General features: G+C 43.8%; 2 protein-coding genes across 15 annotated transcripts in view; one reads left to right on the top strand and one right to left on the bottom strand.

Annotated features, from left to right (window-relative positions):
- LOC138761528 (histone H3-like) overlaps nucleotides 1-18,434 on the bottom strand; it is a 97,619-nt gene that overhangs the window by 70,120 nt on the left and 9,065 nt on the right. For 3 of the 14 annotated variants that reach the window (XM_069933808.1, XM_069933807.1, XM_069933810.1), the window contains exons 1-3: nucleotides 15,049-15,462; nucleotides 13,543-13,645; nucleotides 13,284-13,451 (exon numbers count right to left, since the gene is read on the bottom strand). In XM_069933808.1, the coding sequence (XP_069789909.1) occupies nucleotides 13,341-13,451; nucleotides 13,543-13,645; nucleotides 15,049-15,416 (582 nt within the window). In that variant the 5' untranslated portion in view covers nucleotides 15,417-15,462 and the 3' untranslated portion in view covers nucleotides 13,284-13,340. Of the gene's footprint in view, nucleotides 1-10,915; nucleotides 13,084-13,283; nucleotides 13,452-13,542; nucleotides 13,646-13,841; nucleotides 14,835-15,048; nucleotides 15,463-18,434 lie in introns of those variants that run through there. The other 11 variants (XM_069933811.1, XM_069933805.1, XM_069933806.1 and 8 more) reach the window with 8 other exon arrangements.
- On the top strand, nucleotides 15,174-18,281 carry LOC138761527 (histone H1-like). Its single transcript, XM_069933795.1, has one exon. The coding sequence runs from the start codon at nucleotides 16,767-16,769 to the stop codon at nucleotides 17,565-17,567; it is 801 nt and encodes a 266-aa protein (XP_069789896.1). The 5' UTR covers nucleotides 15,174-16,766; the 3' UTR covers nucleotides 17,568-18,281.

Raw genomic sequence — 18,434 nt, 5'->3', positions numbered from 1 at the left:
TGCCTAGCGCGGAATGCCACACTGACCACCGGCTGGTTCGCTGCAAGCTCAACCTTCACTTCAAACCAAAGCCCAGGAACAATAAAGCCCCCAGAAAGAGGTTCAATGTTGGAAACCTGCAGTCAGACGAAGCGAGAAGAAACTTCCAGGCAAACCTCAAAGCAAAGCTCGACGATGCAATCCGCCTCACAGACCCGTCCCCTGAAACCCTCTGGGATCAGTTGAAGACTACCATACTGCAATCCACTGAAGAGGTACTGGGCTTCTCCTCCAGGAAAAACAAGGACTGGTTTGACGAAAACAGCCAGGAAATCCAGGAGCTGCTGGCAAAGAAGCGAGCTGCCCACCAGGCTCACCTTACAAAGCCGTCCTGTCCAGAGAAGAAACAAGCCTTCCGTCGCGCATGCAGCCATCTTCAGCGCAAACTCCGGGAGATCCAAAATGAGTGGTGGACTAGCCTCGCCAAACGAACCCAGCTCAGCGCGGACATTGGCGACTTCAGGGGTTTCTACGAGGCTCTAAAGGCTGTGTACGGCCCCTCACCCCAAGTCCAAAGCCCGCTGCGCAGCTCAGACGGCAAAGTCCTCCTCAGCGACAAGATCTCCATCCTCAACCGATGGTCAGAACACTTCCAATCTCTTTTCAGTGCCAACCGCTCAGTCCAAGATTCCGCCCTGCTCCAGCTCCCTCAACAGCCCCTAAGGCTAGAGCTGGATGAGGTTCCCACCCTGGATGAGACATATAAGGCAATCGAACAACTGAAAAGTGGCAAAGCAGCAGGTATGGATGGAATCCCCCCAGAAGTCTGGAAGGCTGGCGGCAAAACTCTGCATGCCAAACTGCATGAGCTTTTCAAGCTTTGCTGGGACCAAGGTAAACTGCCTCAGGATCTTCGTGATGCCACCATCATCACCCTGTACAAAAACAAAGGCGAGAAATCAGACTGCTCAAACTACAGGGGAATCACGTTGCTCTCCATTGCAGGCAAAATCTTCGCTAGGATTCTACTAAATAGAATAATACCTAGTGTCGCCGAGAATATTCTCCCAGAATCACAATGCGGCTTTCGCGCAAACAGAGGAACTACTGACATGGTCTTTGCCCTCAGACAGCTCCAAGAAAAATGCAGAGAACAAAACAAAGGACTCTACATCACCTTTGTTGTCCTCACCAAAGCCTTCGACACCGTGAGCAGGAAAGGGCTTTGGCAAATACTAGAGCGCATCGGATGTCCCCCAAAGTTCCTCAACATGATTATCCAACTGCACGAAAACCAACAAGGTCGGGTCAGATACAGCAATGAGCTCTCTGAACCCTTCTCCATTAATAATGGCGTGAAGCAAGGCTGTGTTCTGGCACCAACCCTCTTTTCAATCTTCTTCAGCATGATGCTGAACCAAGCCATGAAAGACCCCAACAATGAAGACGCTGTTTACATCCGGTACCGCACGGATGGCAGTCTCTTCAATCTGAGGCGCCTGCAAGCTCACACCAAGACACAAGAGAAACTTGTCCGGGAACTACTCTTTGCGAACGATGCCGCTTTAGTTGCCCATTCAGAGCCAGCTCTTCAGCGCTTGACGTCCTGCTTTGCGGAAACTGCCAAAATGTTTGGCCTGGAAGTCAGCCTGAAGAAAACTGAGGTCCTCCATCAGCCAGCTCCCCACCATGATTACCAGCCCCCCCACATCTCCATCGGGCACACAAAACTCAAAACGGTCAACCAGTTTACCTATCTCGGCTGCACCATTTCATCAGATGCAAGGATCGACAATGAGATAGACAACAGACTCGCCAAGGCAAATAGCGCCTTTGGAAGACTACACAAAAGAGTCTGGAAAAACAACCAACTGAAAAACCTCACAAAGATAAGCGTATACAGAGCCGTTGTCATACCCACACTCCTGTTCGGCTCCGAATCATGGGTCCTCTACCGGCACCACCTACGGCTCCTAGAACGCTTCCACCAGCGTTGTCTCCGCTCCATCCTCAACATCCATTGGAGCGCTTACATCCCTAACGTCGAAGTACTCGAGATGGCAGAGGTCGACAGCATCGAGTCCACGCTGCTGAAGATCCAGCTGCGCTGGATGGGTCACGTCTCCAGAATGGAGGACCATCGCCTTCCCAAGATCGTGTTATATGGCGAGCTCTCCACTGGCCACCGTGACAGAGGTGCACCAAAGAAAAGGTACAAGGACTGCCTAAAGAAATCTCTTGGTGCCTGCCACATTGACCACCGCCAGTGGGCTGATATCGCCTCAAACCGTGCATCTTGGCGCCTCACAGTTTGGCGGGCAGCAACCTCCTTTGAAGAAGACCGCAGAGCCTACCTCACTGACAAAAGGCAGAGGAGGAAAAACCCAACACCCAACCCCAACCCACCAATTTTCCCCTGCAACCGCTGCAATCGTGTCTGCCTGTCCCGCATCGGACTTGTCAGCCACAAACGAGCCTGCAGCTGACGTGGACTTTTTACCCCCTCCATAAATCTTCGTCCGCGAAGCCAAGCCAAAGAAAGAAACCTAAGATAACAATTTGAGAAGAAGAAAGAATTCCTGTTGTTTGCTGGAGAAGGTGGGGGTTTTGCAAGACATGAGTCACAGTTGGAAAAGTGAGAGTTGAGTAAACAGCTCAGTCAGTCAGTCAGTGTTTGGGACACTGACAAGTGAAAAGTGCAATCCAGGGAAAACTGTTTGAAACTGATGAAAGCAAGTTCCAGAGCAGTAGATGGCTGGAAGTGCTAACTGTCTGATGTTTCTCTTGAAATAGAGGAAGGAATGGAACTCTGTGGAAGCTTGAAGAAAGAGGTTACCATCTATAAGACCCTGATGGGGCAAGTTTCATCAGCGAGACCCTGAGGTGACTAGTGGTGGTACCTCAGTTGTGGAAATCCTGTAGCAACAAATATCTCTCTCTGCAAACCCTACAAGAACCTTCCTGAGTGGTAAACATTTACCTTTCAAGCACCAAGCCTGGTGAACTTTACACATATTAAATTCTGTGCACAGTATGGTGATTGCCTGCAATCAGAGATCGTGGAAGGAGACGTGAGATTAAACTGTGAACCAAAGAACTTTTCTTGAATTTACACACATTACATACATGTGTGCTTAGAATTAGAACAGGGTAATTTGGGTTAGTATAGAGTGTAGTTTAAGAATAGAGTTAAGTTAAAGTTTGATTCTATTTTCATGTTTGAAGTTGATTAAAAATAACTTTTGTTTTGAAAGTCACTTGTCTTGGTGAATTGCTGCTGGGTTTTGGGGTCCTTTGGGCTCGTAACACTATCTTGCTTTTATCTCCTCATTGTAATAAATGCGACAATGGAAATGCTTCACTAATTCATATGTTTTGGACATGCCAGTGTATTGGGAAATCCTGGAATTAAGAATTACAACATTCTCTGCATTTTTAAAGTTAATTTTAAGCCTAATCCTTTAACTGCCTTGTTCGTCATTGATGGAGAGACGGCCATAACTTTAATGGCATCTGACTTGCATGTATTAGCCTTTATTTCTCTTATGGCTCGACGGGCAGTGTTGCTCAAATGGAAGGACTTTGCTCCACCTACTTGTGCTCAAATGGCTACGTGACATTATGTCACATTTAAATAGAGAATATTAGATGCTCAATTTCCAATTTGAATTGAAATTTTTAAACACTCTGGGGACCCTTTTTGAATTACTTTCAAATTTTTTTGATTTGGTATTAATGCAGAGGTGTTGACTAGTAAGGTCATTTATTTATTACTCTCTTTGCCAAACAGCTTCATTTTTGGTAGTGGACTGAGATTTTCTTTTTATAATAAAATACTATAATAATATAATTTGTTTGAGACTGTGGGTACCTTGGATGGAATGCTATGATCAAAATGTAACATATTTTATTTTACTTTTAATATGTATTCTTATGTACTTATTTTTAATGTGGAATTTCAATTTCAATAAATACATAAAAAAATAAAGAAGAGGGTGGCTGGTGTGCCATGTGATGTCTTGGAGCTAGACTTGAATTCTCTGCTCCCTCCAAAAAAGGTTTAAAAGAGTTAAGAAGCCTGAACTAACTGCAAGAAAATAGAAGAGGAAGCCATTCGAAGACCTTCAGAACAATAAACAATGCCTCCTAAGAAAGATAAACCGACTGTTACTTTTCAAGAGCTTGAACAAGAAAAACAAGCTGATAAAGAAGAGAGGCCTATATTGAAGAAGGATCCTGCAGCTCTCCGGAAGGCAAGTTCCCATGGTGACTAAACATGTTAAGGAGCAAATTAAGAAGGTTCAAGGCGGAGTCAATTGTATTATTTAAGAAAAGATTGGACAGGTATATGGATGAGAAGAAGATGGAGGGTTATGGGCATTGTGCAGGGAGGTGGGACTAGAGAGGGGTGTTTGGTTCGGTGCAGACTAGAAGGGCCTAATGGCCTGTTTCCGTGCTGTAAATTGTAATTGTTATATGTTAAAGCTGAGACAGCTGCAACTAAAAAAACAATTAACTAAAAAAATTGATTGGTTAGAAAATTTTAGTAATTGAAATAATATAAAAGTTGTTGGACTTAAGGAAGGTGATGTTGGGCAAGATACGAAGAGATTTTTACAATGTTGGATATGGCAAACTTTGGGGGGTAACTGAATTTCAAGGAGACATTAAGATTGAAAGAGCTCATCAAGTATTACGATCTAAGCCACAGCCAGATTAGAAGCCACGTTCAATTCTGGCCAAGTTGCTTCAATATGAAGTGAGGGAGAAGATTTTGGAGCTGGCTGCAAAGCCAGTGAAGGAGAACCAATCGCTATTGATTTACAATGATAATAAGATTTTCTTTTATCCTGATATAAGTTTTGATTTGTTGAAAAAAAAAGAAGTAATTGAATGCTGTTAAAAATGTTATGAAAAAAAGGATACACTTTTGTTTTAAGGTACCCAGCTGTGTTAAATGTTTTTGTTCCTGAGGGGAAAAATAGATTTTTTATGGAACCCAATGAAGCGAAAATGTTTGCAGACACGTTGCCTGAGAATATGAGACAAGAACTGGGAGATATTTGAAGAGAGAGAGGAAGTGGAAATATTGCAGTTGGGGATGTATAATGAAATGATACAAGTTTTAGGAGGAGAGAGAATATTAGAGAGGACAGTTTCTACCTGATAGATCTGTGTAAAAATGTGAATTGATCATTGTAATTTTTGAGTAGATTTGAGGCATAAGAGATAGTAAAATTTAGGGGGAGTGAAGTGAGAGTAGGAGCCTGGCATCCGTGGAATCTCATGGGAGGGTTTTCAATTACAACTCCTATAGATCAGGGATATAAAGAGATACTGTTAATAACGTACACCTTTAGGGGGTGGGGTGTAGGATTTTGGTTATTTTCTCTCTTTAATATACCTAAATTTAATAATTGTATTATGAAATATTTAATTAGTATTTTGGATGTAGGAGGAGCGGAGATGGTAAGTTGGACGGTTATTGAATTTTGAGAGTTTAGATGGCTGATAAATTGAATTTTATTAGTATTAATATTAATGGGATTCAGAATCAAATAAACCGGAAAAAACTATTAGTTTATATGAAAAAAATTAAAACAGACATAGCTTTTCTTTTACAGGAAATGCATTTGACAGAAAAAGAACATCAAAAATTAAAAATAGATTGGGTCCGAACAGTAATAGCATCATCCTTTAATTCTAAGGCTAAAGGTACAGCAATATTAATTAATAAAAAATTACCAGTTAAAAAATTGGATTAAATATAGATATAGCAGGGAGATACGTGGTGAATTGTCAGATTTATTCGGAACAATGGACCTTAATGAATGTATGTGCACCAAATGTAGGTGATGTCAAATTTATGCAAGATGTCTTTATGAATTTATCAAATGCCAAGGGAAAGGTTATATTGGGAGGGGATTTTAATTTTGCTTTAGAACCTAAATTAGATAGATCAGGAGATAGAATGATGAAAAATAAGGTAGCAAAAATGGTAACAGATTTGATGAAAGATATGGATTTAGAGAATATATGAAGAAAAATCCACCCAAATGAAAGAGATTATTCTTTTTATTCTTTTCGATTTAAAACATATTGATGGATAGATATGTTTTTAATTTCTGCACAACTTCAATATAGAGTACAAAGAGTGGAATATCAAGCGTGGGTTTTATCAGATCATTCACCTTTAATTGTGTCTATTTCATTGGAAGAAGAACAAAAAGGTTGAAGAAAAGGGAATTTTGTGATTTTTATGAGGCAATAGATAAAAGTTTTTCTAGATACTAACAAGGATTTAGTTGCGAATAAGTTTGTATTATGGGATTCAATGAAGCATATTTGAGAGGTCAAATAAGTTATATTTCAAAAATAAAGAAAGAATATATGAAAGAAGTAACTCAATTAGATAAAGAAATAATGAAATTGAAGAAAGAAATTCAAGTACATAAAGATGAGGAGAAGAGAAAATTGTTAGAGTTGAAGAAATTAAGACTTCTTGCTGTGACTTAGAGTGGAGAGAGATATAATGAGAACATGACAAAAATATTATGAGTTGGGTGAAAGGGCCCATAAAGTTTTAGCATGGCAATTAAAAATGGAACTGATTTCTAGAACAATAATTGCAAATAAGAAATTATCAGGGCAGATGCCTTACAAAATACAGGAAATAAATGATAATTTTAAAGACTTTCATGCTAAACTTTATCGTTCAGAGTCTAAGAGAGATGATAATAAGATAAGAGATTATTTGAGACAAATTACATTACTGATGTTAAAGAAGGATGAAAAGATTGCCCGAGAATTTTCAGAAAACGTTTATGAGACTTTAATGTCTCTACAAAATAATAAGGTGCCAGGTAAAGACGATTTCTCACCAGAATTTTATGAACAGTTTAAGGAGCTATTAATACCTGTATTGATGGAGGTATTAGGTCAAATGAAAGAAGTTTATGATCTACCTGAATCTTTTAAAACAGCATTAATAACAGTAATTCCAAAAAAAGGGAAAGATTGTTTACAGCCTTCTTCATATAGACCTATATCATTATTGAATACAGATTATAAAATTATATTGAAATTGTTAGCTAATAGGCTAGTTGAATTTTTGCCAAAATTAATACATTTAGATCAAACTGGTTGTATTAAAATTAGAAAAGCACCAGATAATATAGTTAAATTTTTAAGTTTGGTACAAAATAACACAAGATAGAAAGATTCCCACGGTAGCATTAGATGCAGAGAAAGCATTTGATCGATTGGAATGGGATTTTTTAAATTTGAGACATTTAATGCTTCTGAATTCCAAATAAGTTTATAAGCTGGATAAAGGCATTGTATGATCAACCAAAAGCAAAAGTGATTACGAAAAAACAAATCTCACAACCCTTTTTGCTTGAAAGGTCTTCTAGACAAGGTTGCCCATTATCACCATTTTTTTTTAAACCATTGGCGGAAGTAATTAGAATTGATAATGAAATTAAAGGATTTGAAGTATGTAATAAAGAACATAAAATTAGTTTATTTGCTGATGTTATAATATATTTAACAAGACCAGAAATATCTTTAAATAAGTTGAATGAGAGATTAAAAGAGTATGGGTTAGTATCGGGTTATAAAGTGAATGTTGATAAAAGTGAAATCATACCTATGTTGGATATGGATTACTCTCAATGTAGAATATTGACAAAATTTAAAATGGCAAAATAAAGCAATTAAATACTTAGGAATTAAAATTAGTAGAAATATAATTAGTCTGTTTAAACTAAATTATTTGCCATTGTTAAAAAAATTGGACAGGTATTTGAAAAGATGGAAAGATTTACCAAAAACATTAATAGGACAAGTGAATTGTATTATAATGAAAATTTTTCCAAGAAAACAATATTTTTTTCAATCATTGTCCATTCAAGTACCAGAATTTTTCTTTCAAAACTTGAAAATAATATGTGAATTTCTTTGGAAAGGTAAAATGTTAAGAATTAGTTTAGAAAAATTAATGTGAAAATTTGATCAATTTTTAAGAATTATTTTAAAGCAGCTGAATTGAGGTCTTTGTCCTCCTATTATCAACGGGATGAAAAACTAGCTTGGATTCAAATAAAAATGAATAAAATTGGTGAAACTATTCCAGAGTTAATTTTGTATAAATGGAATAGTGAATCATTTACAGGAACTAATTGGCATAGTAAAGGTATACAGAGAATAAAAGATTATTTCTTAGGATCTTTTTTTCTTAACTTTTGATCAATTAAAAGAAAAATACAACATACATTATAATTTTTGCATATTATCAATTAAAAATGTATTTGAAAAGAGACTGGGAGCAGATTTGAGACTCCCTAAACAAAGTCAATTTGAAGTTATAATTACAGATATATTTGTTGTTCAGAAATATATTACTAATATGTATATAAAATTACAAAATACTGTAAAGAAAAAAGATTTATATAAATCAAAAATTCGATGGGAGAAAGATTTAAATATACAAATTCAGGTGGAGATTTGGTCAAAATTGTTATGAAAGAGTGTGTCACGAATACTGTAAATGTTAGATAGCAAATGGATCAATATAATTTTCTTCATCAATTGTATTATATTCCACATAAGGTAAATGGACAATACTAATTATTCAAATAAGAGTTTTCGATGTGCGAAAGAAATAGGGACTATTTTGCATTCAGTGTGGTCTTGTGAAAAAGTGGAAAGGTTTAGGAATGAACTGAGTTTATTATTAGGGCAAATTATGAAGATAACAATACCAAAGGATCCAAGAGTATTTTTACTTGGAGATATTTATGAAAACCATATAAAATTGAAATTGGACAAATGCCAAGAACAGTTGCAAAAGCAACTGCAAAGAAATGTATAGTGATACAATGGAAAGATGGAATGAAGTAGATGGTATAATGAGATGTGAAATTGTATACCTTGGTAAAAAAATTACAGAAAGTTTTAAGGAATCTTGTTGAAAATTTTTATAGTATTTGGAAACCATATATGGATTTTATGGATAATTTTCCATCCACCTCTTCTACCTTATCCACTCCTCTTAATTAGTAATTTTTAATAATAATTAATGATTGTCTATGCTAATATTATTGTATATTAAATGGTAAGTGTTTCTTTTCTTTCCTTTTCTTACTATTGGGTGGGAAGGGGATGGGGAGAAAATATATAAAAGTGCTATTTTTGTATAATTGGCTATGGATATTTGATTAATGTTTAATTCATTTTTTCCTGTAATAATGCAAACAATTAAATAAAATTTAAAAAAAAAGGAATGTGGGGTGGAAGTAGATCTGACAGGATCAGTGAAGAGAAATTTGGACAGACAGATGAAGAGACCGGTGATGGATGGTCAGAGAACAGGGAAGGCAGCATAGACATCGTGGGCCGAAAGGAGTTTCCTGTGGCAACCGTCTACAGGATGCACAACAGCTCCAACCTTCATGTGCTGCATGGTTCCACCTTCTCCGAGGTCAGGATCTGCTACCTGCTTTTTCTCTCATCCGACCCTCGATGATATGTCTCGATATTCAGGTTTTCCTGGAATTGCCTTCTTTGTATCCCTGACTGGCACCTCCTCACAACTGCTGAGAACATCTCTTTTCCTGTCCCCTGCTCAATTTCTCACATTTCCCTCAACAGCTTGTTCCCAGGAAAACAACCCTGATGACCACATCCTTCCCCTGAACCTTGACTCCCAGGTCTGGACAATGTATCGGGGAATCTTCTCTGCCCCCTCTCTAGTCTGTAGGATCCAACGCCAGCCTCCAGCTAATTCTCGCCACACTTTCTCTCATCCTAGCACCTGATCTGAAGTCCCATCCTGCCCCAGAAGAAGCCAGGGTTCTGTATATGCCCCAAATTTCCTGATTTGTGGTGAACAGCAGGCATCGTCCCATCGTCATATTTAGATTAGGAACAGTTCTGGAGAGGTTGAAAAGAGGGGGGGGCAGATCGTGCAGTCTGAGGGAAAGAAGGTGTGAAAAGAAATTGATGATGGTAAGGTAGTGGATGTGATATGTCTGGAATTTAGTGAGGCATTTGACACGGTCCCCCATACCAACTAATTTAGAAGGTCATGATATATGCGGTGCAAGGAACCTTGGCTGCTTGGATTCACAATTGTCTTGACTACAGGAAACAGAGCAATAATGGGTGGAATGTATTCTGCCTGCACGTGAGTGACCAGTGGTGTTCTGCAGGGGTCTGTGCTGGGAATCTTGGTCTTTATGATTTTTACTATATCAATGACATGGTTGAAGAACTGGAATTGTATGTCAGTAAGTTTGCAGTTGGGCAGAGAAATGGCAGAGGGAGTTGAGTCTAGATAAATGTGAAGTGATGCACTTTGGAAGATTGTGGTTAATGGCAGGATTTTTGACAGTGTGGATCCTGGGGTCCAGGTCCATAGATTCCTCATGGTTGTGTGAGTGATAGGGTGGTTAAGAAGGCATATGGTGTGCTGAGTTTCAATGGTCTAGGTATTGATTTAAAGACATGTTGTAGTTCTTTAAAACTCTAGTTGGACCACACATGGAGTATGGCATTCTGTTCTGGTCACTGCATTACAGGAAGATGCAGGTGTTATAGAGAGGGTGCACAGGAAATTTAGCAGAACGTTGCCTTGATTGGAGAATGTGTCTTATAAACAAGGTTGACAGAACTAGGACTTTTTTCCTTGGAGCAATGAAGCTTAAGATGTGACTTGAGAAAGACACACAAGGAGCATATTAAAATTTTGGCCACAATCCAGCGCTGCCCAATTATACGCGTATGTTTTGAAAGTTTGGAGGTAAGCAAAGCAACTGGAGGAAACCCACGCAGATATGGGAAGAACTTACAAAACACCTTACAGACAGCACTGGATTAATTCCAGGGATGCCTGTGATGAAACAATGTTGCATTAACTACTCCACTCTATGGATTGGGAGTACACACAACACCCTTTTAATGGGGAGACAACTCCAGATAGCAGTGGACATCTGTTTGTGAGTGAAGGAATGCTTCAAGGAGAAAGATATTTTTGTAAAATACAGAGATCGCTGCTGGGTCATTGGAATGCATTGTCGGAGGTTGTGTGGAGACTGGTACACTGGGGACATTTAAAAGATGGGGACATGGAAGTAAGAAAAACAGAGGTTTATGGTTTGGTGGGAAGTATTAGATTGTTCTGGTGTACTGTCACCAAAGTCGGCACAATATCGTGGAATGAAGGACCTGTACTGTGATGTAATGTTCTATGATCAAACGTATTCACTTGGCGGGGGGGGTGGGGGGGGGGTGGTGTTTGTTACTTCACTGGACCATGAAAGGAACAGTCCAAGAGAAAGAGGAACCAGGCATGGGAGAGTAATGCTGTCCCAGGACAAGGGGTGACTGTAGGGATGAACCGGCTCCACGCACTGGGCCAGTGACAAACCGACTACACCCAGTGGGCCAGCGACGAACCAGCTCCACCCAGCGGGCCTGCGACGAACCAGCTCCACCCAGCGGGCCTGCGACGAACCAGCTCCACCCAGCGGGCCTGCGACGAACCAGCTCCACCCAGCGGGCCTGCGACGAACCAGCTCCACCCAGCGGGCCTGCGACGAACCAGCTCCACCCAGCGGGCCTGCGACGAACCAGCTCCACCCAGCGGGCCTGCGACGAACCAGCTCCACCCAGCGGGCCTGCGACGAACCAGCTCCACCCAGCGGGCCTGCGACGAACCAGCTCCACCCAGCGGGCCTGCGACGAACCAGCTCCACCCAGCGGGCCTGCGACGAACCAGCTCCACCCAGCGGGCCTGCGACGAACCAGCTCCACCCAGCGGGCCTGCGACGAACCAGCTCCACCCAGCGGGCCTGCGACGAACCAGCTCCACCCAGCGGGCCTGCGACGAACCAGCTCCACCCAGCGGGCCTGCGACGAACCAGCTCCACCCAGCGGGCCTGCGACGAACCAGCTCCACCCAGCGGGCCTGCGACAAACCGGCTCCACAGAGCAGGACCATGCACAACTAGCTTGGAAGAGCAGCATTGATTCAGCTGAATGGACTGAGGGCGGGGAGGAAGGCAATTCCTGATCCTTTTTCTGTGGTGATGCAAACACACAGGACTGCAGCAGTAATACCCTGGTTATGTGGGGAATTGGTGAACCATTCTGGGAACTATCATGAGAGATGGGCAACAGTTTGTTGAAAGTGAAAAGGTGCAAATATCATTGCAAACCTTAACTCTAAACCAAATAGCCAAGCTCAGAGCTGATGGTCCAAGATAACACTCAAATGTTGTTACAGTTCTTGCCTCCATCACATCCTCTGCCACCTCAATCCAGACACCGACTTCTCAGCATGTAAAATATTTACTACACAGATCCCTTTCAAACTTCCTACCTCTCACCTTCAACCCATTCCCTCCAGTTTTACCCACACCCGCCATGTGAAACAGATTCTGTCCATCAACCCTATCTGTGCCTCTCCTAATATTATGCCCCCAATTATTCATCTCTTAGCTTCCATCTCTCCAGGGAAACCAGGAAACAGCTGATCCAATCACTCTTTATAACTCAGGCTCTCCAATCCAGGCACCATCTTGTGAATCTTTTCTGCCTACTGCCCACAATCATCACATCATTCTCGCAATGTGACTACCAGAACTACACCTTACTCTCCAAGGGTGGATCAACCATCATTTTGTACAAGTGAAACATCACACCCCAATTTCTTCACTCAAATCCTTGGCTGATGAAGGCATGCATGGCATTCACTTTCTGCCCCACACTGTTATCAATGTCATCACTTTTAGAGAACTGTGTACATGAATCCTAAGGTCTCTGTTCCATAACACTCCTACCCTGGTTTAACCTTCACAAATGCTTCAGTTCGCACTTGTCTGAGTTATATTCCATCCACCGTTCCAGTTTATCTCAATCCTGTTCAAACCTAACACTCCCTTCTTCACATTCCACTGTACCAATGATTGTGATGTCCTCTGCAAACATTTATCCTGCCCACTACATTCCCATGGAAATTATTAATATATCTGACAAGCAACAAAGAACAAAGAACCCAATACCATTTCTTGCGGCACACCACTGGTTAAAGGCTCCAATCTGAAAAGAGAAAGGATGTAAAATGGGGTTGAAGATGGGCAAGAGCAAAGATTTCAAAAGGTCACAGGACAGGCGGAGGTTACAGAGAGAGTCGGGTGGGGAGGGTTAAAGCCAAATTTGTGTTTGAACATGAGGATGAGAATGAGATTGCTAAAACTGAGGTAGGAGTTTGGGGGTTTGAGGCACTGACAGACACTTACTGTTCCCTGCCTGGCAGGCAGCAATAGAAGACACCAATGTCCACACTGCAGGAGCAGTCAGGCCCACAAGACCCCACCTGTCAGGTCACATGTCCATATGACAATGGCAGAGAGCAAGGACCACGTTGTTTGATGCAAATTCCCCCTTCTCCATCTCTCCAGATTTATCTGCAAACCAAAGTGAAGCCAATTAGTTACAACTCATCCTTCCAAACCCCAGTAGTCCAGAACAATCAATCTAATCAGTTCAAACCTTTACCTCAAGCTCCAATTTGTAGATGCAAAGGAAACAATGCTGCAGAACTTGAAAATCTGAAATAAATACACAAACTGCTGCAAGTCCTTGGCAGCTGAGGCAGAGCCTGTGGAGAAGGAAACAGAACTGACACACAGATCTGCTTCTCACTTTAATAATTTTAAAAAAGGCATAGAGCACGGTAACAAGCCATTTTGGTGCACAAGCCCGTGACACCCAATTAACATACACCCACTGTACTTTTTCAAGAAATGGAGGAAACTGGAGACCACAGGCAAAATCAACACACAAACAGTGAATACCTCCAAACTCCTTAGAGACAATGTGGAATTCGAAATATGATCCCAATCACTTGCGCTGTAACAGTGTTGTCCGTGCTGGCCGGAGACATTTCGTGACCTGCCAACTGTTTTGTTTCCCAGAAATCCCTTTATGTTCTTGATTTGAGCAGCTGTTGGCTGGTCTGAGAATCACCAAATGGCAGGAACAGTTTCTCTGCATCAACCCATTCAGTTCAGCTTGAGTCATGTCAATGCAACTCTTTCCCAGTCCAGGGGATCTGATCACAGAATGTGGAACATACACCATGCCCTACATTCTCAGGCCAGAGACTGGGACCAGACCTAACCCTCTAATTCCAGGACAACTGTGGCCCAACCAATGTTTGATCAGCATCCCAGAACCATGCTGATCTTTTCTTCTCTGCCCTTTAATGAAGTCAAGGATCTATTTATCCCACTCAGTCTCTACTCATAGTCATAAAGTTGCAGAGACAGGAAGCCCCAAAATGGCCCCTATATTTCAACCAAGGTGCCTGTCCCTTTTGTCTGTGACACAACCTTATCCTTCCAAACCTGTCCAATCCAGGAATTTGACTAAATTTCTTTTCACGTATATACTCCCCAATACTGGGGAAAATGCTTCAAAGTCACCATCAACCTCCAACACTTCAGAGAGAAACGTGCGTGCAAATTTTATTAACTAAAACCATCCCAGTGACATCCTGGTGAAAATTTTCACATCCTGTCCAACTTCACAACATTAAAAATAAATGCACTTTGGACAATCCAACCCTTCTTACTCCCTCATTTCTTACTGCCTGTCCAGATGACTGAACCACTTTGATTTAACTTCCACATTCCCCTCACTCCCTGCCTGACCAGCAACAGCAAATATCCCAAACGATGCACTGGTTCACCCCCACCTCAGGTGTAAACTGCCCGTCTTGTACCAATCACACCACCTGTTTAAAAACTAATCACTTACCCAGGCCCCAAGGATGCAAAACACCCACTGGATTTCCCCCCCCCCCCCCGCCATAAGAGCCTGTCTGTGCTCCTAACCAGAGGACCCCCCACCCCCAATCGGGGTTGACAACCACTGTTGGTGATGGAGCCACTGACCCAGATGATGTTGCTGCTGCTACCCCTGAGAAGGGATGCCCGCAAATGGATGACCGAGTCTGAGAGGGGGGCGGTGACAGGGGCCTCCTGTCCGTACGGCGCTCACCCACTAAGCAGGACAACCAGCTGGCACATGTGGTGGGCCGCCCTCCCTGAATCCCCTGCCTGCTCCGTGTCCACCTGCTGCTCCCGAGGGGATTGAGAAGGACACTTCCAGCTGACGGGCTCCGTGTGACAGGAGGCGCTGGCCCTCCACTGACTCGCTCCCATCAACTGTGGGGGGTCGAGGGGGCCCCGGACCTTAGCCTGGACTTGGTGCCGTTCGTCCTTTTTGCCGAGGCCGCTTTTCACCAGAAAGCGTAGAAACATTTCCGCCACGGGCTCCTCTGACTCCAGCGTCTCGGGGGAGCCCGCCGAGCGCATGGAGCCGCGCCGCAAGGGCCAAATCCCTCCGCAGGCTGCGGCTTCTTTCATGGGTCACACGCCCGTGGCCGAGGGAACGGCGCCCAGGGCCGCAACGGGCCCTCTATGACGTCAGCGCGCACTCGCCCGGCTCGGCGGCAGTCCCTGCTCACAGGGACTTCACAGAAACTGTTCCACATTGGATGTAGAACAGAGGAAGAGAAGAGAAAGGTTCACCAGGGAACAGGATGAACAAAGCAGCGAAGAAGGAGTAAAATAAATGACCGAGAAAATGGGGGAGAGATAAAGCTGGCCAGAAATATGGAAAATAGACCGTCACAGTTTCTCTTTCAATGTTTGAAAGGAAAGTTCGGAAGCCAGAGGGGGAGAGAGCAGTTGAGAAAGACGTGTTTACCATCATCCTGATCAAATGCTGGTTCCGTCGCAGCTGGAAGTCTGTGTACAGTAGAGTTCAGCACTCTGGACGAAGGACATGACTGCAGTGGACAGGGTGCACAGGGGGTTTGCCAGAATTCGCCGGGAAGGGATACGATGGGTGATGGGTGGAGATTGGATGGGCCCAGGTGCAGGTGGATGAAGACAGCAGAAGAGCTCATAGCCTTGGACAAAACTTATCAGCTGGGTAAATGGACTTTCACCCAGCAAAGAAGAGTGATTGGGACACATGGGTCTTCCTTTCTCCTTGACGAGTGCCATGAGAGAGTAACTTAGTTATATTTCAGTTGGAAGGGGGTTTGATGTACGAAGTAATCACCTGTTGTATGAGAAAATTATTTAAGAAAGATGAGGCGGATCAGAATCTAGGGTTGAGAGACCGTGAGGGACGCCGGCCCCGGAGAGTTATTATCGACAGGGTTGAGAAACGACAAGTCACTCCGAGAATCCGCAGCACACATAGAGCAGAGGGGTAAACCTGTCCTGGAGTCTGCAGCGGACAACGTTTGGTGCTGTGAATGTGCAGATGAGAATATGGTGTCAGGGAGAGTGTGTTCAAGGGGCGGTGCCTTAGACCGAAGTCGGTGTGTTTGTGGGTCCGAACACATCGCCGGATTTGTCAGCCCCTCCTGTGGACAACGAAAAATAAATCTCCGTCACGGGATAGCGCCAGCCCCCGCCTCTGTCCTGAAGAGGGAATGAACCACAAAGTTTTCCTTGGTTTTAATTTTCTGTCAAAAAACAGCGAACATGTTCAATGAATGCGATCAATGCAGCAATGAAACGGGTTTAAATGGCGAGCGATTCCTTTGAATCGGATCTCACTGCGTTTCCAGCAAAGATTCCGGCCTCGGAGACGGACAGGGGTCTGTCTGGGGCTCCCGTGTTTCCGACTTTCATTAGATTTGGAGAAATTTGGAAGTGGAAGAAACACAGACGGTGGAGGGGCCGGGAGCTGACAGCGAGATGTCTCCGCCCCGTCCGCTCACTGCCTTTAAGTTGCTCTGTGCCGCCGCCTCTCGCTTCATTTCTCACTCAGTTTTCAGAGGCAGAGATTGTTGGAGACTGACCGACATGACGGAGACCGCAGACGCCGAGGCAGCTCCTCCTGCCGCCCCCGCCGCCCAAACTAAGGCTCCCAAGAAGAAGAAGGTGAATGCTCGCTCCAACACAGGTGGTCCCAAGCTGGGCGATCAGATCATCAAGACTGTGGCGGATTGCCGTGATCGGAAAGGGATGTCCGTAATTGCCATGAAGAAGGCTCTGTCCGCCCATGGAGTCGATGTGAAGCAATTGGACAAGCGCATCAAGATGAGCATCAAGATGAAATTGAAGAGTGGCGCCCTGGTTCAGGACAGTCATGCGGGTTTGGCGGGCCGCTTTAAGGTCCCGAAGAAAGAAGGAACCGTGAAACTGGCAAAGAAAGCGAAGAAATCAGCGGCCACGGTATCGAAGCAAAGGAAGACCGTGATGAAGAGATCTTCACCCAAAAAAGCAGTGAGCAAGAAATCTGTCTCGAAGAAATCAACGCCCAAGAAATTTTCCGCCAAGAAACAAGGGGCCAAGGCAGCAGCGACTAAAAGGACGGCGCCCAAGAAAGCGGCTCCGAAGAAGCCAGTGGCCAGGAAGGCGGCTCCGAAGAAGCCAGCGGCCAAGAAGGCGTCTCCGAAGAAGCCAGAGGCCAAGAAGGCCTCAGTCACCAAAGGAAAGGCGACGAAAAAAGTTGCCCAGCAGAAATCAAAACCCAGAACAGCGGCAAAGAAGTGAATTCATAAGCTCAACTCGTACTGATCCCAACGGCTCTTCTCAGAGCCACCCACATGTCAGTGAAGCGCTGAACCCAATCTGGTGTTTCTTAACCTGAGAACGAGCTCGCATTGAGGAGCGGGAGGGTGAGGTTGGGGATAATTTGCTTTAAACTCCGCGATCTCCAGTAAATTCGCTGTAGCCGCCACATCAGGTGGAGAGAGACAGTGAGAGGGTGAAACGCGTGGAGAATCCTGCTGCCCAACACAGGGAGGCTCCCCACAGTGGCCAGGTTAAGGCGGTAGACTGCGGACCAATCCGCCAGGGGAGGTGTGGGGAGAGGAGCCAGGCTTCGAGGGCAAAACGACCGGAGTCTGGAACTCGGGGACGTGCATTGAAGATTCGAGGAGGAGACTGAGGAGCCAGATAAGGAGGAACAGGAACTGTTTCTCCCAGAGATGAGTGAATCCCTGGAAACCTCTTCCCTGTGAAGCAGTAGAGGCAACCTCCTTCAATTTGTTTGAGACATGGGCAAATATATCTTATTTATAAGCGGGGAATTAAGTGTTGTGTAGACTAGGAGGGTGAATGAAGCTAGGGCCACGGCCAGGTCAGCTCTGATCTCATTGGACGGCGGCGGGGCAGCATCGACAGGTCGGATGGCCGACTCCTGCTCCTCAGTCCCATGATCTGGTGAACCTTCACGTCCTTAAAAATAAAGAGCGTGTCTACTGAGCCTAGACCCTGTTTCGGTTTTGCTGCCGGTAAACGGTAGGCAATTGGCGTCTGCACGACCCGGGGCGGAGCTGGAAGATGAGAGGACGCTCTCCGCTCTGCCGTCACTCTGACCCCGTCTTGTCCCCTCCCCTTCACTCTGCGCGTTTCTCG

Source organism: Narcine bancroftii, chromosome 4, assembly GCF_036971445.1.
Source record: "Narcine bancroftii isolate sNarBan1 chromosome 4, sNarBan1.hap1, whole genome shotgun sequence".
Classification (NCBI taxonomy): domain Eukaryota; kingdom Metazoa; phylum Chordata; class Chondrichthyes; order Torpediniformes; family Narcinidae; genus Narcine; species Narcine bancroftii.
This window is presented reverse-complemented; position numbering and strand designations above follow the sequence as displayed.

Excerpts from the sequence above, each read along its gene's own strand:
- LOC138761527 (XM_069933795.1), top strand. The coding sequence starts at position 16,767 with ATGTCTCCGCCCCGTCCGCTCACTGCCTTTAAGTTGCTCTGTGCCGCC.